At 44.0% G+C, this 25,497-nt stretch overlaps 1 protein-coding gene across 1 annotated transcript in view; it reads left to right on the top strand.

Annotated features, from left to right (window-relative positions):
* parp14rs3 (poly(ADP-ribose) polymerase family member 14-related sequence 3) overlaps positions 1–25,497 on the top strand; it is a 46,610-nt gene that overhangs the window by 5,309 nt on the left and 15,804 nt on the right. The window contains exons 2-26 of the mRNA XM_042336201.1: positions 271–458; positions 969–1,008; positions 1,628–1,774; positions 2,571–2,804; positions 3,548–3,784; positions 4,009–6,080; positions 6,485–6,539; positions 7,567–7,713; positions 8,711–8,773; positions 9,651–9,827; positions 10,359–10,543; positions 11,108–11,159; positions 12,781–12,915; positions 13,572–13,634; positions 14,673–14,849; positions 16,160–16,291; positions 16,867–16,874; positions 16,977–17,100; positions 17,605–17,667; positions 18,346–18,522; positions 19,213–19,404; positions 20,711–21,289; positions 21,882–22,027; positions 23,200–23,374; positions 23,877–24,165. Of these exons, the coding sequence (XP_042192135.1) occupies positions 271–458; positions 969–1,008; positions 1,628–1,774; positions 2,571–2,804; positions 3,548–3,784; positions 4,009–6,080; positions 6,485–6,539; positions 7,567–7,713; positions 8,711–8,773; positions 9,651–9,827; positions 10,359–10,543; positions 11,108–11,159; positions 12,781–12,915; positions 13,572–13,634; positions 14,673–14,849; positions 16,160–16,291; positions 16,867–16,874; positions 16,977–17,100; positions 17,605–17,667; positions 18,346–18,522; positions 19,213–19,404; positions 20,711–21,289; positions 21,882–22,027; positions 23,200–23,374; positions 23,877–24,165 (5,857 nt within the window). The remainder of the gene's footprint in view (positions 1–270; positions 459–968; positions 1,009–1,627; positions 1,775–2,570; positions 2,805–3,547; positions 3,785–4,008; positions 6,081–6,484; positions 6,540–7,566; positions 7,714–8,710; positions 8,774–9,650; positions 9,828–10,358; positions 10,544–11,107; positions 11,160–12,780; positions 12,916–13,571; positions 13,635–14,672; positions 14,850–16,159; positions 16,292–16,866; positions 16,875–16,976; positions 17,101–17,604; positions 17,668–18,345; positions 18,523–19,212; positions 19,405–20,710; positions 21,290–21,881; positions 22,028–23,199; positions 23,375–23,876; positions 24,166–25,497) is intronic.

The raw sequence follows: 25,497 nt of genomic DNA, 5'->3' as shown, positions 1-25,497 counted from the left end.
ACTTTGGAACTCTCTTCCTCAATTCCCTCCATCTTACAGATAACACTTGACCTTCCTCTTCGACCGTGCTAACGGTCACCTCCTCCTTCCCTCCAGCTCGGCATCAGGCTCGGCCACTGTTAAGCGCTCCAAGATGCTACCCTGCATGAAGGACGTTATATAAAGTTGTTGCTGCTCTATAGCACAGGTGGAAGACGACACTGGGGGTGGTGGGGGGGAATCTATTCTCACCAAATCACTGACTTTTTGAGTGTTGTCCTGTGTCAACAGTGCAGCAAAATGTTTTGAAGAAGGAATCACACAAGGTCAAACTTTCGGGATCGGAGTTCATTCAGCTGCGCGTCACGCTGTTTGAAGAAGACAATCCGGTGAAAAAGAAAGAGTTCAGTCCCAGGAAGCCAGCGACAGAAACCAACAGCCTCCAGGCCAGCGCACAGAATGACAAAACTTCCGAGCAGGTGAGTGGTTAAGATACATCCGATGCGTATTTCACAAGATCACAAGATCGGTGCGGATGAAGAAGGCCCTCCAGCCTGTCTGATCTCGTCCCAGAACACTCATCATATCATCCTCGCGGCACAGTATCGAGCTGCTTTTTTAATGAGTTCTCTCCCATGCCTCCTTCAAGGCCCATCTCAAGAATCTCCTATTCGACCGTGCCTTCAGTCACCCTCCTACCCCTACCCTCCCCGCCCTCCAACCCTCCTGATCCCAATCACCAGTTCGGGTCAGAATCCCTGACTGTCCAGCGCCTTGGGATGTCCTCCTGACGTGAAAGGCGCTATACACATGTAATTTGTTGTTGGTGTAGAGTCCCAGCATCCTGGCCTCAACCACCTGTCTGCAAATTAGCCACTATACATACAGTTAAATGACGTTACAAGCTTTACATCAAATGCACGGATTATTATTCATTTTGCTGAGTAATGTAATGTTAGCTGTGCTTTTTGTCTGCTTTCTCTATACAGAGCTCAGCAGGGGCATCAGACACTCCAAAAGGAGACTCAGGTACAAACCTCACTACCACAAACACAACCGTCCATAGTCTATATGTTAAAGCGCCATTTGATATAGCGCCTTATCATGTCTTCGACAAAGCGCTTCACAGAATATACTGTAAAGTAATAACTTACTAGATCAAAAGCAAGGATGATTATTATCATATTCTAATAGAGTCCTGTAGCATACTGGTTAAGGCACTCGCCTTGGAAGCAAGAGGACCTGGGTTCAATTCCAGGCAGGGCAAAATGTTAGGCAAGTTTCCTTACTCGACACGCCTCTATTTGCCTATCAGTAAGTAGGAATCCAGTTGTTGGTTGATTGGTGGATTGCTTTTCATGGGTTATGAACCGTTCAAAAATTTTTACAAAAAAATAATAATTTGATCACTCGAACGACTGTTTACGGAACATTGCTGTGCTCAATTTCGTCCACAAAATATACAGTCAATTCACTTTACAGTATATTGTGTGAAGCGCTTTGAGGCATCTCAAAGACTCAATAAGGAGCTGGATCAAATGCAAGGATTATTATTATTATCATTTACTTGTTAGTTTGTGCTGCAGCTCCTAGAAAATAACTGGACAGGGAAAAATTGCCTTTAAATATGTATACTTTTCTCTCTCAGATCAGTCCCCAGCTGCGTTCATGGTCACCTCTGAGACTCCAATTTCAACAGAGGTCATCATGCTATATTTTGAAAACATTGCAGAAGACACAAAAGTCTCGGAAAAGGGGAAAAGCTCCTGGTTTGTCATCTGTCCTTCCAAAGACGGTAAATGTCTCTATTGGTAGCTACAGGATGAGAGGAAGAAATAACATGGGCTCCACAAGCCTAACACCCCCATCCTCATTGTGCATTCCTCTCGCCCCCCAAAAACTCATGAATAATCCAGTCCTAGAGTGTAGCTTCAACCTTGCACCCTGTGATTCAGATGCTACTATCATCCTTGGGTGGAGGGGGAGAGAGGAGGTACAATAACCTGTATTTATATAGAACCCTTCAGGCACTCAGCGTCTTGGAGAGCTACCTCCTCTCAGAGGTAAGAGGGGTCTCCTTAGAGCAGAGCTGGCTCCGAGGTGATGTGTTGATAATGGGATGTCAGAATGGAGTCAATCCTCTGTGATCTGTGGCTAGCTGCTGAGCCAGATGGCTCCACAGTCTTCCAGGGCACTGGCAATGTCTGACCAGCCAGTCTGTCGTGTTGGTGGAACTTGGTAGCAACAGACTAGTCACGGTGGGAAGGGATTCTTTCCATTATGAACCCCGTAAGACAAATCCCAAATGTGTAGGATGACCCAGCTGGACAAGTAGCAGGAAGCTTGCCAGACAATGCTTTCAATGGGAAACCATGTGTTTTTCGCGGCTACATTGACACACACTCTGGGGTTCCCAAGCCTTGGCTCTTGCAAAACGTGCACCAAATACTGTCTAGAATTAGGTGGTTCCCTCAGAGTAAAGAGTGCACAATCCATCCCAGACAGAGGGAAATACTTAGGTGGCTCACATATGTGGAACTCTCAGTTTGGTTAGGATAAGCATGGTGATGGTCTGTGATCTCTGATTACAGGCCGGGAAAAGATTCTCTCGAGGAAACAGCACAAGGTGCTTGGCAACATTCTGACAGTGCAAGCCTACAATACAAAGAGAGAACTCCAAGCATTTGTTCTGAAGGGCTTCGATGGCTCAGCGAGGTTGGACCACATCTCACTGTACCTGGACAACTGCAGCGGCAATGCAGAGCACTCCATCGAACTCTTGGGTGACGATGAAACCCTGGTCGTTGTATTTCAAACAGAAATAGGTCAGTCTTGAGAGAAGACGTCTGTCTCACACGGGACCTTATAGTAGTGCATGACATTTTAAATGGGATTGAAAAAGCAAACTCACAACAATATTTTCGAGCGCACCAAGGAGGATATAGATCATCTAACAACAACAAGAAGATTACATTTGTATAGCACCTTTCACGTCAGGAGGACGTCTCAAGGCGCTGGACGGAGTATAGCATTTCAGACCCGAGCTGGGGTCGGGGGGTGGGGGGGGGAAGGGGGGTTTCCGATGGCATGGTCAAGGAGGAGGGTCTTGAGGCGATCTGGATTTAGACCTGATGGTCTAGTTGCAAAGGCCAATTTCAGGACCCAACTGTAAGTGAGGCCAGGACACTGGGACTTGTTTAAAAAGATGCAGCTTGATGCTATGATGGGAGGATGGGGAGAGTGGCTGTTCTGGAGAGGTGAGATCAGATGGAGACAAGGGTGTTCTTCGCCCGAACTGATCTTGTGATCGTGCCAGTAATATAACAATTCAAGCTTTTTCTGTTGCTTTATTGATGGCCTTGAGATATCCCAACTCACACACTTTGTAAGTAGCCGGGAAACTGCCATTTGAGATTCGGGACTCAGCCAAGCAACATTGGTATGGGGGGGGAGTTTGCATTGCGAGGCAGTAACTTCGACAAGAGTCGATGATTGATGTGATGGGGGGGTGGGGGGGGGAGAGAGTGGGGCAATTCATAATGAGCCTTCTCTTCTGTTGCCTTTTCAGACTCTCGTAGCTTTGTACTGAATTGTTATCAGAAGTTATTTGCTAACAACCGCATTAGTGCTGAATATCTGCAGAGCACAGACACTGTGTATGTGGAGGGTATTCAGCCCACCCATTCCGATGACTTCCTGCGCTTGTATTTCTCCAACCAAAAGCGCAGTGGAGGTGGAGTGCTAGCCGAGATGTCTGTCAAAAGACAGGAGGGTACTGCTATTCTCCAGTTTGAAGACCCAAAGGGTAATGTACAATATTTTTTAGAACCAACTTTGTGTGGCAAACGTAACGCTTTTAACCCTTAGACTGCTGGTGACTTCGCCCTAACCTCTGGAACTCATGCCTCTGTCCCCCCTGCCTTGCCCTCTCTTCCCTGCCACCGATCTGTCTTTAAATTGTTTATGAAAAGACTATCTCTTCGGTGCAGGTTTCAGTTATTTTGACGGGGTTTCATTTTATTTCCACAGTGGTAAGAAGATTGGTTGATAAAGATCACAAAGAAACTCAGCTGACTGTTAATCCACATTACCCATCTCTGGGTGCACCTGTCTACAGGAGCAATGATCCGATTCCTATAAACCACCTTGAGGAATTCACGATCGCTGTCAATCCCTGTGTGTTACAGCACCTCCAGAAGGAAAGACGATGCATACAAGATTTGGATGAAATTGCAAAGTCTGTTTATTGCAGTTACACCTTTCAAGGGAACCACTTTGTTCTGAAACCTTCCGTCAATGAAAATACCCAACTGTACTTCAAGATTGCCAAGAAGTGGCGAAAGAACGTGGAAGATAAAGTGGAGGAATTTATCAACAGGTTTGACTACAAGGAGGAGTCAGCAGACGCTGAGCTTTGGGACAAGGTGAAGAACAAATGCAGGGGTCTGAGATCGCCGTGGATGGACCTCCAATACTCAGATCAAACCAAGAAGATCATTATGGTCGGAAAACAAGAAATTGTTTGTGAAACATCCAGGAAAATGCGGGACATCTTGAAGAAGGCAAAGGACGAGATAGAGCAGGAGAGAACCATCGTTGAAGAAAAGATCCAATTTGCAAGGGCTGTAGAGTTAGCTTTTGTGTTCAATCACATCAAGAACGACGTTCAAGAAGTGAAGTTATCCAGAAGTAAGTCACCGCCGGTCTTAACGGTGAAAGGAGTGAAAAAGAAAGTCAAACTCGCTCTCACCTGCATCAACTCGTTTCAGTCCCAGCTACGAAACAGGCCTCTGGGTCTGTCCCCAACTCTTGAAGGCTTCATACGCACTCTGGATCTGGAGAAAGTGGCTCAGATTCACTTTGTTCCAAATAATATCAAAGCCACTTTGGTGTTGAAAGGCAAGCTTGACATCTTAGCCATTGAGGGGGATGTGCAGAAAGCCCAAGATAAATTAAAGCAGGTGTTTGGAGATGAGACACTCAATCTGACGCCAGAGCAAATCGCAGTCACTGAGGGTGATGGCTGGAAGGTGTTTCTCGGTGAGCTGGAAGCTGAGGCCAAGTCTAGCAGCGAGGGCTGCAGAATTGAATTGCTGAAGAACCCGGGCTCGGTGATGTTGACTGGCTTTACCAACATGGTGACTGATATCAAGATCAAATTGTGCGATTACCTGGACAAGAAGCGGCTGAGCTCACAATTCATCCCTGCCACCAAGGAGCAGGTGGATTTTGTGGAGAACTGCCTGGATCTGTCAGAGCTGCTGGACCTCAAGAACCAAGGAATATCCCTACTCCCTGTCAGAACTCTTCCCACAGGATTGAAGGTCACAGGGACGGCGGAGAACTTAAATACCGCCGTTTCTGCCATCAAAAAGGAGCTGTTGTCAATTCAGTCTGAAACGTTCACGTACGACAAACCAGGAGAGGCTTTGGCTCTCATCAAGCAAAACGATTCCCTTAAGGTGAAGGCAGGAGACAATGGGTGTATGTGTGTATTGGAGTTTGTCACCAACGAGACCTCAACATGTCTTAGCAAACACAAGCTACCCAATGGGCTCAGTCTGACCATCTGGCAGAAGGACATCCTACATCAGAGGGCTGATGCTGTCGTCTGTCAACTATGTAATTGCTCGGATCCAGTCACCGGGGTTACAAAGGCGATCCTCACCGCTACAGGGATTGATGTGCCAGAGATGATCAATGATATTAAGAGCATAATGGGAGCGCTGACGGAAGAGACTGCACTAGCCATCTCCGCGGGAACCTTACCCTTTAAAGAGCTGATATTGGCGGTGACACCAGGGGTGGGGAGTGGTGTAAACCCAGTTGTGGGCAACCTACAGAGTGTGGTCATGAATTGCCTGGAAACCGCTGAGGTCAACCAATGCCAATCCATCGCATTCCCCACACTAGGCCGGCCCGGCTCTACCCTCGACCAACGTGTGAGGGAGACCCTAACCGCAATCCTGGAGAATTGCAAAGAAACCAAAAGCAAGAATAAGTATCTCCAGCACATCCACTTGGTTGAGAAGGACGGATCCACGGCCAACAAATTCAAAGAGATGGCTCAAATGATGGTCGTTTCAGCAGATTCTATCAACGTAAGTGCAGCATTTTGTTTTTGTTGGCTGGAATCTGTTATTCACAGCTTCACCGGATTCTGTTCACATAGAATTTACACTGTTGGTTAGACACCAGCTCTTTACCCCCCCCAATGCTCACCTGTGAGGGCCCCAAGCCTTGCTTCTCGCTCACCTAATGCTCCCTGGATTGAGGTAAGCAGGGAGCGTCCCTCTGAGGAAAAAAGTACATATTCCATTCCAGACACAGTGAAATTTCCATGTGTACGTGGCATACATACTTGAGACTCTTGATAGACTGTTATAACAGTTTATATCAAACTATCTGATGGAATAAAAAGGGCCCATGGATTGTCCCGTCTTGACATCCTCTGCCCACGCTCAGCAACTGGAAATATTAACGTGTTTTTATTCCTTTCCTTCAGAAAGTTGATGCATGTCTCAAGAAAAGCAGGCAGATGCCAACAACTTTAAAACAAGGTAATATTTTGGTGTGTACTGTGCGTGGGTGCAAACGTGTGCTTATATCACCCTCATGGTAAATGTGGCAATGGTCCAGCCTTCCGTGATTTACATTCTCCTATTGTATTGATTTTCCGATGCTGTTGCACGTTCCACCCAACTCCCTTCTCGAGCCTCACAATTAGCAATCAACAACAACTTGCATTTATATAGCGCCCCTCAGGCTGGGTAGCGTCCCAGAGCGTTTGACAGTGGCGGAGCACGATGCTGAGCCATTATTATAACAGTACAATATTATATGGATATAATATTATGATAATTATTATTTATTAATCACTCGATGCCTTTCCAATGACACCATTGTCTTTTTGATCTTCCTCCTCTGTGTGCATTTGCTTTCTTCTTTTTAGTTATCTGCCCCCCCCCCCCCCTCCCAGTCCCGATCTCTCCCGCTTATCTTTCCTGGCCTCGCTTCCCCCATTCCATTAAAAATTGAACACAACAGACTGGTGTCCTACTGTGTTGAAGGCGGCAAGGTTACATGCTTGCAAATTGATTGTCAGAATGAAGTCCACTCTCTGCGGTGGTCATGGTCTTCTGGCTCCTCAGCCAAATGGGTTCACAATATTCCAGGGCACTGCTGATGGCAAGCAATGTGGATTTAGCTCATTAAACTCTAGCAGGACCCCAACACTGTTATAGTGAGTTTGTGGGTAGTGTTATAATGGTTGTTTGGGGAATATAATGGTTTAAGTCAACAACATTGAAGATGGCAGTAGAGGCTGAGTGGGTCACATTGTGTTCATTGCAATGATACCAAACTGATTAAGATGTATTTCAAAACTGGAAATACTTTTAATAAGGAGTTTCCTTTTGGAAAGAAATCGCACTGCAGAGACACAGAGATTGTTAATATCATGAAAAACTGTGCATTCCCCTGTCATTGGCACAGTTTGACCCCGCAAACATTCAACCAGAAATGTAGCTGAGGTTGGCGTTTACAAATAAGAATTGTTTCAGAGTGACCGCTTCGATCTTTCTGCAGGGTATGTGCCATCTGTCCCTGCAATGTTGCTCCTCCCGACAGTACAAATAGCTGGAAAAACAGTGATGCTGAAAAAAGGGGACATCACTCAAGAAAGCACCGAAGCCATAGTGAATTCTAACAACAACAGCTTGGACTTAAATTCCGGTAGGTTTTCAGAAATGCTAACTGCAATCTGAACTTTAAATCCCATTCACAATTACATTCACAGTTTCACGATTAAACTAAATTTCCCTGTGTCTCTCTTTGGGCCAGTTTCTGTGTAAGTGGGTGGCACACACCTGTGGAGCTCTTGCTCGGGTTTGAATACCCGCTGTGGATCACGGTTTTAGGTATCTGAAGGTGTTAAAGACTTGACTGAACAAAAAGCAAATTCACAGAAAAATAACGATTGGCTCATCAATAATAAAATTAGACGTCTCAAAGCGCTTCACAGAATATACTGTAAAGTGTAGTGATTGTGTGCGAAACGAGGCAGCCAATTGCGCACAGCAGTGTTTCACAAACAGTAGTGGATTGAAGTGACCAATTTATTTATTTTTTTTCTTGATCGATTATTATCAGGCATGTGGAGTAAGGAAACTTGCCCAAGGTTGGGAACTGAACCCGGGTCTCTTGCTTGCGAAGCGAGTGCTCTAACCACTGAACGACAGGACTCCAGCAACAACAACAATTTCCATTTATATAGCGCAGGGTAGCGCCCCAGAGCATTTGAAAGTGGCAGAGCACGACACTGAAGGGGGGGCGGGTGGTGGTAACAGTAAGCACAGTCGAATAGGAAGGTCTTCAGGCATGACATAAAGATGGGGAACGGATAGAGGAAAAGTGTTCCAGAGTTTCGGGGTGTAGTGGCTGAAAGCGTGGCCAACAATGGTGGAATGTAGAGTACAAGGGTCATGCAGAAGGCATGAGCCAGTCGAGCGTAGGCAGTGAATCCTGTGAAGCTTTTTGAGGCATTTTGACGATGTGATAAGGCACAATATCAAATGCAAGGATTATTATATTATAATAAATTCTTATATAATACCTTTCAAGCAGGTGAATACCTGGAGGTGATTAACGTCACCCACTAACTGGAAGTCTGTCACACTGACCCATGCGAAATACACTTTCTAACCTGTGCTTTTTCCCCTTCGTTTTGTAGGGGTGTCTGGGGCGATACTGAAAGCTGCAGGAAGTACTGTTAAGGATGAATGCAAGAAGATAGGTGCGGCACTTCACGACCAAGGGTTTGCTTTCTGGGTTAAAGGACATGGGCTGCAGAGGTTTGGATGATCTGCAGCCTGTGGAGGGTGGAGTTGGGGAGGCAGACAAGCAGGGAGTTTGCGTAATCGAGCGTAGTGGATGTGATGAATTCGTGGTTGAGGGTCTCGTTGGCCTATGGTGAGGGACAGTGGCGGAGCCGGGCAATGTTTCATAGGTGGGGAAAGGAGGAGTGGGTCATGGCACAGGTGTGGGGGATGAAGGACAGTTGTGGGTCGAACAGGACCCTGAGGTTCTGTACCGGCTCCATGAGGTGTAGAGTACATCCATGCAGGGTGATGCTGTCAGTGCCTGAGGTATGGAAGCGCTGATGGGAGCCAAGCAGTTGACATTCAACTGGAGAAAGTTTGCTCTCATCCAGGGCTAGATGTCCGACAGGAAGACTGTGAGGACAGCAGTGAGCCTTGAGTCGAGGGTGGAGGCGGAGAGATAGAGTTCGGTGTCATTTGCATACATATTGAAGTTGACCCCATGTCTACGGATGATGTCACCAAGAGGGAGCATGTAGATATTGAAGAGGACGGGACAAGTACAGAGCCCTGAGGGACACTACATGTGATGGTGCCGGGCCGGAGGAGAAGCCGATAGTGGAGAGCACAATAGGGAATGATCAGGGAAATGGGTTATGGTAGATATGACGTTTGAGAACAAGTACCAACATGGACACATTGGGTGATAAATCAGCACATCACAAACCAGATATCCTCCCTCATATGCCTCACATGTATTTTCCTTTGTATGGTGTGTTTACTAAGAGCCTATTTTAATAGCATCGTGAACCAAGCCTCGTCAGGCTAACTGTTCATCCATTTGTTTCCTAGGTTCCCAGGCAAATGATGGTGTTGTGGTCACTGGAGGTGGGCAGCTGCAGTGCTTATATATCGTGCACATGGTTGGGCCTAAGACGGCACCTCTCATTACAGCAGCAGTAGAAAAGACTCTCGGAAAATGTGACCAGTTGAACATTGCTACTGTTGCGTTCCCCGCCATAGGAACAGGTAAAACCTCCTATGTTATAACCAGATCTTCTCTGGTTACTGACTCACTCACTGGGCACATTGGCATCTAAAGGGCATAGATTTGAGGGATTTACCATGAGGATTATTCGGATGTGGGAAGCCCCATATATAATGTCGGTGATCCTGGCATCTGATACAGTGCCTTTCAAGTTGGGAGGACATCTCAAAATTCTTCACAAGACATAAAGTTAAGTGTAAGGATTGTGCATTTCTTAGGCAAACTCGGACTTCAGTGTACGCCCTAATTGGAACCGTGGGTGATGCAGAATCCATATTAGCTTTAAAGAGGGAAATAAATAGACATCTGAAAACTAGAATTATCAAAGGGTATCGGTGGATAAAGCAGGAGTGTGGGAATAAACTGTCAGCTCTTTCAGAGAGCCAGCGCAGGCACGATGGGATGAGCAGCCTCTCTCTGTGTGGTAAATGTCTATTGTTCTACAGTTCATCGAGTTTCACTGAACTCGTTCAGCTGCTCACTTTCATTAATTGGCTTCTGATTTTATTTAGGCAACGCTGGGATTGATTTCCGAGTCGCCATCAACGCAATCTTTGTTGGAATGGAAAATTACTTCCTGAAGAATACAGCTTCGAGCCTGAAAACCATTAATATTGTCGCATTTGAAACAAATGTTCACGATATTTTTGCGACATTTTTTGATGAAAGACAGCAAATGTCTAGTGGAGGCACTGAGGTAATCTTCATAATAATAATCCTTAATGTCGCTCCTATAATGTCAGTCAGCCCAGTCATGAAGTGAATGACCAATTTATCTGGAAGATATTTGGCCACTAGGACCTTAGGGGGGGAACTCCCTCTCACTTCTCATTGCGTCAAGAGATCTTTAACATCCTAATGGCCCAGGTAGATGAAACACAATACTTCTGACAATTCAGCGCTCTCCCTAGCACTGCACATGAGTGTCAACTTAGACAGTGAGCCCAGCGTTCTGTGGGACGTGAACCTGATTTTTTTGCCCAAGAAATGAGAGTCCAACCCATTGAATCATGTTGATGCAGAGACTCCTCACAGTCAAACACTGTGGAATTGAATGACCGAACACCTTGCTCTGAGAGCCAGTGCAGATTCGATGGGCCAGGTGGTCTCCTTCTGTGCTGTAAATTTCTACGTTTCTATGATTCCATGCCTTCCACGTTAGAATAAAGTCTCAAAGCGCTTCACGGGATCGTGTAGTGACTGTGTATTTATCGGTGAACAAATTATAATCAACTTCTCTTTTTATATTGTTCTTTTTCAGGGAACAGCGTCGGTCGCACCCTCAAGCACCTTGTCTCCGGCTTCGTTTCAGTGTAAGCGTCGCTCTTGGGGCTGGGGGGAATTGTAGGCAGCTGCTGATTGTATGTACATGGGCTGCACACTGCAGCATTGGCAGCAACAAGCAGCGTCCAGTCAGTGTTTCAGCGGAGGAAAGGGTATTAGATATAATAAAAGAACAGGCTCGAAGGACTGAATATTCAATGCCTGTTCCTGTCTTAATAATAATAACAATCCTTGCATTTGATATAGCACCTTATCACGTCGTTGAGACGTCTCAAAGTGCTTCACAGAATATATTGTGAAGTGAATTGACTGACTATTTTGTGGGCGAAACGCGGCAGCCAATTGCGCACAGCAGCGTCCCACAAGCAGCCGTGGCGTTTTTTTATTTATTTTTATTTGGAGGGATTATTACCCCCAGAAAAGTGATCTGCCAATCGATTAACAACCTACTTAACGCGAGGTAACAACAACAACAACAACAAGATTCCATTTATAGAGCGCCTTTCACGTCAGGAGGACGTCCCAAGGCGCTGCACAGTTGGGTCATGACCCGAGCAGGGGGGAAAATGGTCAGGGTGAGGGGAGGGAAGGGAGGGAGAGAGGAGGGGGGAAATGGTCAGGGTGAGGGGAGGGAAGGGAGGGAGCGAGGAGGAGGAAGAGAGTCGAGAGGGGAGCTGAAGGCTCGGTCAAAGAGAAAGGTTTTGAGACCGGCCTTGAAGGAGGAAAGGGAGGAAGCAAGGCGAAGGCACTGGGGGATGGAGTTCCAGAGCCTCGGGGCTGAGAGGCTGAAGGCCCGACCACCGATAGTAGGGCGGTTGGGGCGGGGGACGTGGAGCAGACCGGAGCCAGAGGAGCGGAGGGTACGGGCAGGTAGGTAGGGGGATAGTAGGTTGGAGAGGTAGGAGGGAGCAAGGCCGTGAATGGCCTTGTAGGTGAGGATGAGGATCTTGAAATCAATCCTCTGGGGGATGGGGAGCCAGTGGAGGCGAGCGAGGGTAGGAGTGATGTGGTCCCGAAGCCTGGTGCGGGACAGTACACGAGCTGCAGAGTTCTGAATGACCTGCAGCTTGTGGAGGGAGGTGGCGGGAAGGCCGGCGAGGAGAGAGTTCCCATAGTCCAGCCTTGAGGTGACAAAGGCGTGAACCAGAGTTTCAGCAGCGTGAGGCGTACAAATAAGGAAACTTGCCTAAGGTTTCACCCTGCCCAGGAATCGAACCCGGGTCCTCTCACTTGCTTCTCACGACTGCTGATCAAATTGGGAATTGGATTTCCTGGTTAATTTGATGCCAAGTAGTCACCCTACAAATTGACCCATTAAGGATGCGTCTGCACAGTCTGACAGGCTTCAAAATCCACAAGGTGGCAGCAGACACCCAAAGCGAAGAACCTTGTGGAACAGTTCCTCCCAAATGCTACTCGTTGCTTGAGGCTTCTTTCGTTTGTAAGCTCTCGTTTTTGTATTTTGCCCACATTCCTTTGCAAAAAGTCTAGCGATTTTACCTCTGAGTCACTCATTTCATGGCAGCGGATAGTGTATGCTCTATGTATTTTCTGTCGGGTTGCACTTTCTTTTACGTAATGGGAAGCTCACAGGAGCTGAGTTCATGGTGAAACGCTAACTTAAGGGCACTTTCTTTTACTCTTCTCCAGTTACCAAACGCACAATGCTGCCTACTCAGATCAAAATCCACGAGACAATCGTGGAGGTAAAGCAGGGAGACATAACCTTGGATACGGTTAAAGCTATAGTGAACTCCACGAACACCACTTTGAACCTGAATAGCGGTAAGAGAACATTCTGATGGTATATAATACTGTGTATAATACTGTCACGTACCAAATATCTCAACCAAGTGGCCATTCTTTACAAGTGAGCTTAGAGGAGGATAGTCAACAGGTTGACTATGTTGGGTGAGGGAGGGTAAAAGGCATCATAGTGTGGTGTTAGGCATACGTCTATTGTTTTAAAATGTAAAACATTTCAGAAATCCATCTTCCAATTGTTTTTCCCAAATTCTGATCAATCTTAAGGCTAAGACCATGTGTTATGGGAATGAACCCTGGGAGATTTTCGCTCCCCAGCCAGGTGCACTGAGGCCAATTGAAATGCTATCCCCTATTGAAGCAAAGCGTAAAATAATAGAGATTTGAATGAATAAGAGAATAATGCATGCAGGAGTTTTTATTTCTATCGAGAGCAGCTCTCTTTCGCACCTTTGCAGGACCAATTTTTTTAATATAAACTTTGAAATGGAATAATGGCACACAAAAACAACACTGAGGCCAGAAAGAAGAATAATAATTATAAACCTTTTGATATAGCGCCTTATCACACTTTCGAGACGCCTCAAAGTGCTTCACAGAACATAGTGTTAAGTGATTAACTGTATATTTTATGGGTGTAAGAATGACGTGACTCTTGTTCCCTCTTGGTGTTGTAGGTGTCTCTGGAGCAATATTTACTGCTGCTGGAAATACCGTAGTGGATGAATGCAAAAAACTGGGTAAGTTACCGTTACAGGGAGATTGGCATTACCTTAGCAAGCATGCAGAGTATTAGACATGTAAATTGCACAGAATTCTATAGACTGTAAAATGTCGAAAAAGACCATTTGGCCTAACTAGTTGAGGTCGGTGTGTAACATCTACTTGATTCTCCAACCATCCTAATCTCCTCTCCCATACCATTCTATTCCTTTCTCCCTCATGTACGTGTTTTCATAAGATACAGCTTGCATCAATTTCACAACTTGAACTGGAAATAAAGTACAGAGAAAATACCCTTTGAGTTGACACGTTAAACTGAGATCCTATCTGCTTGAATGGTAAAAGGTTTGCGACACTATTAAAGGCTGTTGCTCCCGTTGTCCTGGCCGCACATCTGCCACATAAATTGGTCGTTCACCTCTCCAAAACAGAGGAGCGAGCTTCGGAGTAATGACCATGTCATGATTCACCTTTGGAATTAAGTATCCCATGCACATTAAGACAGCATCTCATTCACAACGAGGCTAAGGTTCTTCCCACTGAGCTGTTGTTCTCCCTAGGAACCAAAGCCCTAAACAAACAGGACAAGTAGCAGGAAGCTTGCTGGTGATTGCAATGGAAAACTGGGTGCTTTTAGCTAGTTAAACTCCAGCAGTATTCCAACACACACTCTGGAGTACCCAAGCCTTGGTTCTCTCCAAGCTTGTAACTAAACTCTCAGTATTAGATAGGCAGGGTGCATCTCTCCGGGAAGAGAGTCCAAGGCCCACACCCAACACAAAACAATTTCCAATACATATATGCAATTCTCAGTAGTTTGGTTTGGAGATGCTTAAGCAGTGTGATGGGATTCCCTGTAAGTCAGACACCCGGCTGACCAAAACAAAATTCCGTGCAGAGGCAGCTTTTGGAGCTATGGTCAAACAATTGAGCAGACAATTGAAAGAGGCGCTGACTAATTATTGCACGTATTTGGTTGAACTCAAAAGCTTCGGAGGGAAAAGAAAATAGTTTGGAATTAATTAACTTTGCGTTTTATTTATCATTTCCCTTAGGTACTCAGCCTGCCGATGGGGTGGTTGTTACAGGACCTGGGAATCTGAACTGTGATCACATCATACACATGGTTGGTCAGACCAGCGCGCCCACCATTACCAGCTCGGTGGAGAAAGTGCTGAAGGAATGTGAAAGGCTCCAAGTGACGACAGTGTCCTTCCCTGCTTTAGGCACAGGTAATTAGAGTCAAGGCTCTAGAGTCATCAAAACACTGTTGAAAATCCCAGGGTTGGGCAACACCATTCATCTAAGGCCCTTTGAACTTCTCTGATTCCTTTTCGATTTCATCACTGTTGAATCACAAGGTATCTTCACAACTAACCTTAGGAGCACAGAAAGAATCCAACCGGTCAGTGCTAGAGAAAAACAGAATAGCCCTATAACAATACTCCATCCTCTCTTCCTTTTGTTATGCTCATCTTGCCATGCGGACTACAGTAATAATCCTTGCGTTTGATAAAGCGCCTTATCACGTCTTCAAGACGTCTCAAAGCGTTTCACAGAATATGTGAAAAGTGAATTGACTGTCTATTTTGTGGGCGAAACGTTGGCAAGGTCAGTATTCATCGCTTATCTCCAGTCCCCGTGAAGAGCTAGTGGACACTCCCTTTAAGATGCTAATATTCTCTCAATTAATTTTTTTGGGCCAAATAGCTATCTAATCTCCTCTTTTAAATTTGTTGATGTAATCTGACTCCACCACTTCCCTGCATTGTCCACTCCACATAGCCAGACCTTATATAATACTGTATTTACTTTTGTAAAATTTGTGACTGTTTATGGGACCTCAACAATTGTCAGGGTGCCTTCCCATGCTAGTTTGTATAATGAAGAGCCAAGCAGTTCCCTTCGCAAGATTCAGGGTAGAGATTAGAAGGCATTTCTTCATTCTGAGGGTTATTAGGATCCAGAGTTAATCAACACAATTCTCTGGGTAACAAATAGCCATTTCATTTCATGGCTGTTTTGGGGACATTGCTGCATGCAAACTGGCTCCCACATTTGCCTACAAAATACATAGTCACTCCATTCGCTGCACTTTACGGTATTGTTGACAATTGTTGAGGTCTGTGAAACGTTTTGAGATGATCCGTCGATGTGATCAATCAAATGCAAGAGGAAATTGGCTGCCGAGTTTGTCTTCAAACACACAGTCGCGACACTTCACAGCTGTGAAGTGCTTTGAGATGCTTCTACGACATGATAAGGTCCTAGATATAAGGTCGTCCACAGAATATACAGTCAATTCACTTTACAGTATATTCTGTGAAGCGCTTTGAGACGCATCGAACACATGATAAGGCGCTATATCAAATGCAAGCATTATTGTTATAACCCAAGTAATGGCTTTAAGGCATATGGCGAAAAGGAGGAGAAACTGGATTAAAATATCCACAGTGGTCCAATAAACCGGTGGAACAGGCTTGAATGATTTCCTGCTGTTTGCCTGTTCCTAAATTTGCTGCTGTGTCCTTCCCCTCTACAGGCGCGGGAGGACTCAAACCAGAGGTCGTGATTGAGAGCATGCTGATTGCGTTTGAAAACCATCTGTCACAAACAAATCCGTCGGTCATTAAATTTATTTACATTGACATCTTTGAGCCAAGATGTTCGACCCGTTTGTGGACGCTTTGAAATGGCAGGTTCAAGAGGTAAAACAAAAAAGCGGGGGCTTAGAAACAAGATCAGTATCCTTCCCTGCTTAGGCACATGTAATTAGAGTCAACAACAACAACTTGCATTTACACAGCGCCCCTCACGTAGAATAGTGTCCCAGAGCACTTGACAGTGGCGGAGTACGATGCCAAGCCGGGGGAAGCGGGGGTGACCGTAGACACGGTCGAATAGGAAGGTCTTCAGGCGCGACCTGAAAATGGACAAGGAAGGGGCAAGGCGGAGGGATAGAGGAAGAGTATTCCAGAGTTACAGTCAAGACTCGAAAGTCATCGAAACACTGCTGAGAACCACAATGTCTTACAACACAATTCATCATTGACACTTTGAACTTTGGTTTTAAAATATGATTCCACTTATATTTCATCGTCCTCAAATCACGAAGGCTGTCCACATGAAGTAACAGCTGAAACATTACAAAACTACTGGTGGGGGAGGGATTTGGTGAGGGTTGCACAGTTTCAGTGGAGTGATCCTAGCACAAGCAACGATGGCAAGTTTGGTGACTTTGGTGATCAGGATGGATGGTAAGATTCAGTGGAGGGGATGAGGACTGGGAGAGTGTGTGGGGAAGAAACTAACATAGAATATCCATGCATAAACCTCTGTACCATTATTTTCTCCTTCAGAAAAAGAATCTTGTAGAAATAAAACTCGGCAAAATAAAAGTCCAGCTCATCCAAGGTGATATCATAAAAGAAAAGACAGATGCCATTGTGAATTCCAACAATGTTAGCCTCAATCTACAAACTGGTGAGCCTCGATAACATTAATCAGGTGTCCACTTGATCGTTTTATACACGTGATAGAGAAGAGAATAGAATGGTTTGAGGACACGCCCTGCTTACCAAATACCAAAGAGTGTTAAGCAAGGTTGACGAGAGCCAAGGTTTGGGAACACCAGAGTGTGTTGGGAGCTTACCAATAAAGTAAAGCACATGGTTAACAGGAGCTGAATGGGAAAGTCCTTGCCACTCCCAATGACTGGGTAGGCCAAACCTCCAACTCCTGCAGACTAGTCATCTTTTATAACTAATTGACTAACACACAGCAATTTTATTTATTTGAAAAGATTTTAATTGACCGATTTAAAATTTCGCCTCCCTATTCTTTTCGGGGTGAAGAGGAAATAGGTTGATCAGTAATGATTCTTTAATGGTTGTATGCACATAACTCGTGCCTGAAAGTTGAGATCCGTTGTGGTCACTCAAAGTTACCAGACTTTCAGTAATATTCACCAACTTCTGTGTTTTGCAGGTGTCTCTGGTGCTATTCTGAAAGCAGCCGGAAAATCAGTGGTGGATGAATGTCAGTCACTGGGTGAGTAACAATAATCCTTACATTTGAGGTCTGTAGTACCTTATCACATTGTTGAATGATTCAAAGCTCTTCAGAAGATTCTCCGTAGAGTGTAGGAACTGTGTAATTGTAGGCGAGCGCAGCAGTCAATTTGTGTGCAGCGATGTTCCACAAGTAGAAATGAAGTGAATGATCAATTTTATCTGGGGGATTGTCGGCGAGGACACAACAACACTTCTTTCAAATAGTGCCATGAGATCCATAACTTTCAACTGAACAGACAGACAAAATCCCATTTTAACATCTCTATCAAAGGACAGCAATGCATGACCTGCCCTATATTGGAGTGTCAGCCTAGCCCATGAGCTCAAAGACCTGTGTTAATATCTGCCTCTGCATGTGGCCAAATTGAAGCAATGAAACTGAATTCATACCAAAATGTTAGTGGCCAACCTGAAGAGGATAATGTTCAGGCCAGCGAACAATTCCCAGGGATAGATAAGAGGTTTTCTTTTTAAAATATTTTTATATTCTGAAAACGCTTGACATTTTTTCCATATGAGATATAACTTTTTTTTAATGGCATGTCCTTTTAAGAGAAATGGCTATCAGTTTATCTAAGTGTGGTAGGGGATTCGGAGGACGATTTAATGAATTATCAAGTAGATGTTTTGAGCCCAATTTTGTTTCTTTTCACAGGAGTGCAAAACAAAGACAGTGTTTCAGTTACTAAAGCAGGAAACCTTAGAGTAAAATCCATCCTACATTTGAGTGGATGGACCCAAGTAAAACAGACAAAGTTATCCATTGGCAAAGTACTGAATCAATGTCAAAATCTGAATATAAGCTCAGTTTCTTTCCCAGCGATGGGAACAGGTAAGTTTCAGGCGTAATCCTTGAGTCTGATACAGCGCTTATTACATCAAAAATGTCTCAATGGATTTAATGAGTAAATGCTGCCAAGTGTAGGCAAACAAGTTGGCCAAGTTATGAGGCATGATATGAATGAACAATTCATCTGGATGACTGTTAACCAAGACACGCCACTCGCTTTTAGGTTAATTCCATAGGATCTTTAACATCCATGTAGACAGGCAGACACTGTTTAACATCAGATCCAATATTCTCCTAATAATCCTCACATTAGGACGTCCTAAAGCTTCACAGGAATTATGAAATGAATGACCAGTTTTATTTGGGGGGTTGTTGGCCAGGATATCAGGAGAAACTTCTTTCTCTTTTCAAATAGTGCCATGGGATCTTTAACGTCCACCTGTACAGGCAGACGGGACCACCTCGGTTTAACATCTCATCCGAAGGGTGGCACCTCCAACAATGCAGCCCCACTCCCCCCCATCACTGCATTGGAGCGTCAGCCTAGACTATGCAAATAGCAGATCATTACATTTCTTCATTTTTAGTGGAACCATCTTAATTTATATCTTGCCGAAACACATAGAATATTTCAGTGTGCAAATTTAGTGTTTTGTCTATCTGTCTGTTAGGCTGATACATAAATAAATATCCTTGAGCATAGGAACTCACTGACCCTGTTTTTCTTTGTAGGACAAGGCAAGCTGAACCCCAGTAACGTTGTGAATTCAATGCTCGATGCCGTAGCTGATTACGTGTTGGAGTTTTCTCAAACTTCCCTCTCTCTGATACGCATTGTTGTGCTCAGACCTGATGTACTGAACGAGTTTTGGCAGGGCTTTGCCATTCGTTTTCACACCTTGAGGAACATACAGCCTGTACCCGGTGAGGAACCTCCTTGATCATATTCAACTAAGAAATCAATAAAATCATAGTGAAAGCGAGAGATCTGGGTTCGATTCTGGGTAGGAACTGGTTGTTAGTCGATTGGCGGATTGCTTTTCCAGGAATAATAATCCTTAAAAAAAAACAATAATAATTTGGTCACTCAATCCATGACTGTTTGAGGGATACTACTGCGCACAATTGGCTGCTGCATTTCACCCACAACTATACAGTCAATTCATTTTACAGCATATTCTGTGAAGCGCTTGGAAGACGTGAAAAGCACTATATCAAATGCAAAGATTATTATTATTTATTATAATCTCATCCTCATTTTCATAGAATGTTAGAATATTGCAGCACACAAGGAGGGCATTCGGCCCATCATTCCTGTGCCGGCTCTTTGGAAGAGCTTGGCAATCGGTTCCACTCCTCCTGCTCTTTCCCCATTTCCCTGCAAATTTTTCCTTTTCAAGTACCTATCCAATTCCCCTTTGAAAGTGCATTCCAGACCATAACAACTCTTAAACAACCGTTTTCCTTAATGGTAAGGAAGCGATCAATCACAGTGCCGTGAAGCCATATAAATCCACGACACAATAGGAGGCCATTTGACTCAATTGATTTGTGCTAGGGCTTGTTTCTCCAATAAAGCCAATTATCCAATTCCAACAGCAACAACCTGAAGTTATATAGTGCCCTTCATGTGGGGTAGCATCTTGGAGCACTTAAATTCTCCACTCTCCAATATCCTCCTCTGCTTGTGCTTACCTAATCCAATTTTTTGAATCCAGTGATTTCTCTTTGGAATCCCGGGGGCAGAGATACTTTGCTTTCAGCTCCTGCTAACCCTGCAACTCAAAACCCTAATGGGTAGGGTAGGCTTAGCTGGACAAGCAGCAGGAAAGATTGCCAGACAGTGCTTTTGTATGCAAAGCTATGGTTTAAGCTGGATAAACTCCAGCAGTTACCCCAAACCTTGGCCAACCTGGGGCAAATACGCTCCAGAATTAGTAAGCAATATGTGATCCTCAGGGGCGAGAGACCAATCATTCTATTCTATTCCAAACACCGGTGTTTCCATGCATAGGTCAGATGTATGGAACTCTCAGTCCGACTTGGTTACTCTTAAGCATGGTGGTGGATTGCTCTTTGTGTCAGATACCCGAAAGACTCAAAAAAATTGGAATCCTATACGCACTATGAATAGTCCCGGCATGGATTAGTTGGGCCAAATGGCCAGTCTCCATGCTGTATAATTCTGTACAAATTTAATGAAAATGTTTTTTCTTTCACTTCTCACTAGTTCAAGTGATCCAGCCGGTTTTCCCGATCATATTGAGTGCATCGAAGTTCCAGATTGGCACGGTCAGGGTGTACGGTACAAGTAAGGCCGCAATGGCTAAGGTTCGCAAGGACCTGGATGATATCATCGGGCAAAACTGGTGCAGCAAAACCACAGACTTTGATTGTGCCGCGGGTCTGTCTAGCGATGAGAAGCAGAAGATCGCAGAGCTCTGTACCAAGCATCAGCTGAAACTCGAGATCCAGGAGAAGAAGATCATAACAGAGGGATACAAGGAACACGTTCTTGAGACCATGCTAACTCTCAATCACATACTCCAATCTGTCAAAGATAGAGAGGGCAGGAAGGAGGATGAGGCACATTTGAAGAACTTTGTGAGCTGGGAGACTGTGCAGAACAGAAAGGCCCAGCCTTACGATACAAGCTTAAACTATGAACTTGAAAAAGCTTACCAGGCCAAGAAGCCAAGCTACACCTATACAAAAAACATGCAAAGCTTCACCGTTCACTTTGACAGGATGGAACAAACCGACTCAAGTAAAAATGTAGTGCCCGTTAGACGGAAGAATCCTGACATGGGTATGTTACAATAAAGCTCTGCCTATTTTAAGAATTCCTAATTTATTTGACTTGGGTTTGACTTGGTGCTTTTCACGTCGTGACAAAGTCTCAAATTGCTTCACAGGAATTACTGTAAAGATCGACCACTGTTAAGCCTTCTGAGACGTTATCTTATTTGAAGGGCCCTATATAAATCCGAGTTGTTGTTGTTGACAGTGACTATTATGTTGTTGAACATGGCAGATAATTTCCGCACAGCAATGTTCCACAATCAGCCATGAAGTAATTGAGCAATCTTATCTAAGCGGATTGTTGGACAAGTCACTGGGAGAAATTCTCTTCTTTTTTTTGAACAGTGGCTTAGAATCTTTAACAGTCAGGTGAATAACTGGGACCTTAGTTTAATGTTTTATTCAAGGGACGGCACCTCTAACAATGCATCGCAACCCCAGCATTGCACGAGAGTGTCAGCCTGGACCATATGAGTTCAAAGTCTCGATATGGAGCTCGAATCCGCATCTTTTTGACTCAGAGGCGAGAGTGCTACAGACTGAATTAGGCTGACACCTTGAACGTTGCACCTCAATATCTGTATTTTTTTATTTTCCAGCTCAGTTTGAGTTCCCAGCAAGCTGGAGTCATATGAACGATCAGGACCACCTGGAAGTCGTCCTACAGGTCGGCTCAGCGGAATACACCAAAGTAGCAAATGATTTCACGACATCTTGCCAGAACATTGCAGTTAAAATAATTCAGGTAGGCATTTAGCTGGAACTCAGAAAAACACAACCACAAAAACTTGAACTCAAACACCACCTTTCAGAGCGCTTTTAATCAATGCTAATTTCATTATTCGACTGATCATTTGCTTAAACTTAGGTTTTAAGTTGAACATATTTGGAACTCACGATTATTAAACTGTAAAGGTGAGAAGATCCTTGTATCTTCACTTTAAAGTCTCAAATTGAGCCTTGATACAAGCAGAAGTTGAGGGACCATAAAATCCCAAACCTCAACAACAACAAATCACATTTGTATAGCGCCTTTCATATCGGGAGCAGGTCCCAAAGTGCTGAACCTCCTCTTATAATAAGCTCATGATAGCCGAATAATTAGGCTTGACGATTTTATATCAGTTAACATTGGGAATTTTTTGGTTTCCCCAAATCATTGAAAATTAATTCACATCGATAAACTTCATCTTGTTTTTTGTTTTGAACTATTTTAAGTTACATAAGCGTCGCAACTCGCACGGACCGTGAATGCTCAATGTATAGGAAGGGAGGCTCTCGGTCAATGGTAACCTTCCCGCCACCCCCACCCCCCCCCATTTTTGATAGCCAAAATAAAATCAAAGGATTCCAAAAAAAAGGAAAACTAAGGAATCAATGTCAATGTTTTCTATTGAATTTTTTTTTAAAAAATCTAAAAAATGTCCATCGTACAATTTACTAATTTAATGTTATGATTTAAATGAATATTTAATACAACAACAACTTGCAGCGACCTTCAGGAGGGGCAGTGTCTCAGAGCGCTTAACAATGGGGTAGTTTGATGTCGGTCCAGGTAAAAGGAGGTGAACGTTTACAACAACGAACAAATAATAAGGAATTATTAAGAGTAATTATTGTTTTTGATCATTCTTGTATAAAAAGTTATTGTTCAGGTTAAATAATAATTATTCTTTTATGATTTATTATTCTTTTATTACCAAAGAATGATAAATTACACGGCATAATTATTGTTAAATTAGTATTATTGATCATTATTCACTCTATTTTGAGATTAGCATTACTATTTATTACTATTTATTACTATTAAATTTCAGGGGTTTTGTTAATTTTTAATGTTTAATTTAAAAGTCATTATTACATTTAGTGTTTAAAAAAATATGTTCACACTGGAAAAATTGACCTTTTTTTTTTTAGATCGACAGGATTCAGCAACGCAGACTTTGGCAGTGTTACTCTGTCAGGAAAGAGACAGTGGATAAAAAGTACCCGAATGTGGTAAATGAGCAGATCCTGTATCACGGCACCACACGTGAGATTGCTGACAAACTGAACAAGTTAGGCTTCAACAGAAGCTTTTGTGGCAGGAACGGTAAGTCACTCACCGCACTTTACAGTGTACCCTGTCAATGGGATGTGGGACATCTTGCCAACGTGAAAGATGCTGTAATAATAATAATCTTTGCATTTGATATTATAATAATAATCCTTGTATTTGATTTAGCGCCGTATCACATCGTTGAGACGTCTCAAAGCGCTGCACAAAATATACAGTAAAGTGAATTGATTGTGTATTTGTGGACGAAACGTGGCAGCCAATTGCGCACAGCAGTGTCCCATAAACAGCCGTGGATTCAGTAACCAAATTACTATTATTAACAACGGGGTTCCCACTTACTGTAAGATAAACAGAGGAGTGTGGAATGAGGAAACTTGCCTAAGATTGCGCTCCACACAATCTTAGTACTAAATTCAGAGGCTAATCTTTTTAAAGTGGTTGGGGTTGACTTTTGTGGTGTGTGTTGCTATCACCTCTGATTGTACACCAAAGTACGGACATTAACAAGCTATTATCTTTTTCTTGTATTCCTTAGCCACAGTTTATGGAAGAGGCACTTACTTTGCCAAAAACGCCCAATACTCATGTGACAACAAGTACTCCAGCCCCAGCGACCAGGGATACAAATACATGTTTCAGGCACGAGTGATAACTGGGAAGATGTGCCTGGGGGACCAGTCGCTAATAGAACCAACTCCAGTAGATCCAAACAAGGATCCGACAAATCTCTGTGACTGTGCGGTGGACAGTGTATCAAACCCGTCCATTTTTGTTATCTTTTGTGATGACGGGGCTTATCCCGAATACTTAATAACCTTTAAAATGTAAGGAACAGCACATTTGAGAGAATATTGGGGAAGAGACTCCATATGGGGTGGGGGGGGAAGGGGTGAAGAATAACTCTTTCAGGAGCCCTTGGGGAGTGGGGGGGGAATTTTTTTCTTTTTATTCACATCATTTACAAGCCCATTGCTAAGAGGGAGCTATTGCCCCTCAATCTCATCGTTCCACATTCCATCGTTGTAGCTGTAGAGCCCAGCATCAGAACCCAATTTTTTGCTAAGTTTACTTTGGGCACCACTGGCTTTCATTGATGGTGAAATCAACACAACTTATATGTACAAATGTCTGTCTACTTACTTCAATCAATAATTTCCAAAGGTAAAACAGGTAAAATCACACCTGTTACTCTAGATTTACTCTAACAACTTGGCACGCAGTGTCCATAATTCATTAATAGTCTTTAATGAAGTTGCTAAAGACTCGCATTAGATGCACCTTACTCTCGCTAATGAGGGAATGGAAATCACAATATACAGTAAACCTCATGTGAATCAGTTGGGACCATGCACTTAATATGACTTATGCAAAGTATGAGTTATTTGAAACTTGTATTGTATAATATGACTGATGTAAAGTTATGTATATATAACAAATACACAAGTACTGAACAGGCTGGTGATGTTAAGCAACAAAAACAACATCTTGCACTTACATAACGCCCTCCACACAGGGTAGCATCTCAGAGCGCTCAACGGTGGCGGAGTCTGACTCCAAGGTTTCTGTACCGTGTTTAACCCATACATATTAAAGCTATGGAAGCCTAGTCTTTCCATATGCAGTACTGCACAGTATCACCAGGTAATCATTCAAAGTCTGTGGCTTCAAATCAAATTTGGGGGCAATGCCCCTCTTTTTCATCTCTGGATTTGCCTTGCAAAATTAGAGAATCTGATACGTCTCCTGATAAGTCCTTATCAGTAATTTGTGTTTATTTGGGGTATCTGAATTGTCTGATGCCATGATTGTCAAAAACTTGTCTTCTGTACTGTTCACTGTTCTGTACTGCGCATGCGGTCCTTCAGCATTGCAGCTGATAAGTGACCTGACGGGTCAGGACTTAGGTTCCCGAGATTGTCCCACATGGAGCACTGCGCATACAGCTTCAAGGCACTGCGGTCAGTTGTGAAAGATCCCCTTCGCTCTCCCAAGTGATCAGGCATTTCATTGTCCCTTCACTCACTACATTACCAGGTGACGCTCTTTCCTCTCGTTGATGTTATGCCCTCGGGAGGGCGTGGAGAGTGTCGGGGTCCGATGTGCTGGGTTCCGTTTGAGGCAGGTGAGGGAAACAGAGTAAGTTCGGTACCGGCGAG

Source organism: Callorhinchus milii, unplaced genomic scaffold, assembly GCF_018977255.1.
Source record: "Callorhinchus milii isolate IMCB2004 unplaced genomic scaffold, IMCB_Cmil_1.0 Scaffold6, whole genome shotgun sequence".
Taxonomy (NCBI): Eukaryota; Metazoa; Chordata; class Chondrichthyes; order Chimaeriformes; family Callorhinchidae; genus Callorhinchus; species Callorhinchus milii.
Note: the sequence above shows the minus strand (reverse complement) of the source record. Positions and strands in the feature narration are given on the sequence as shown.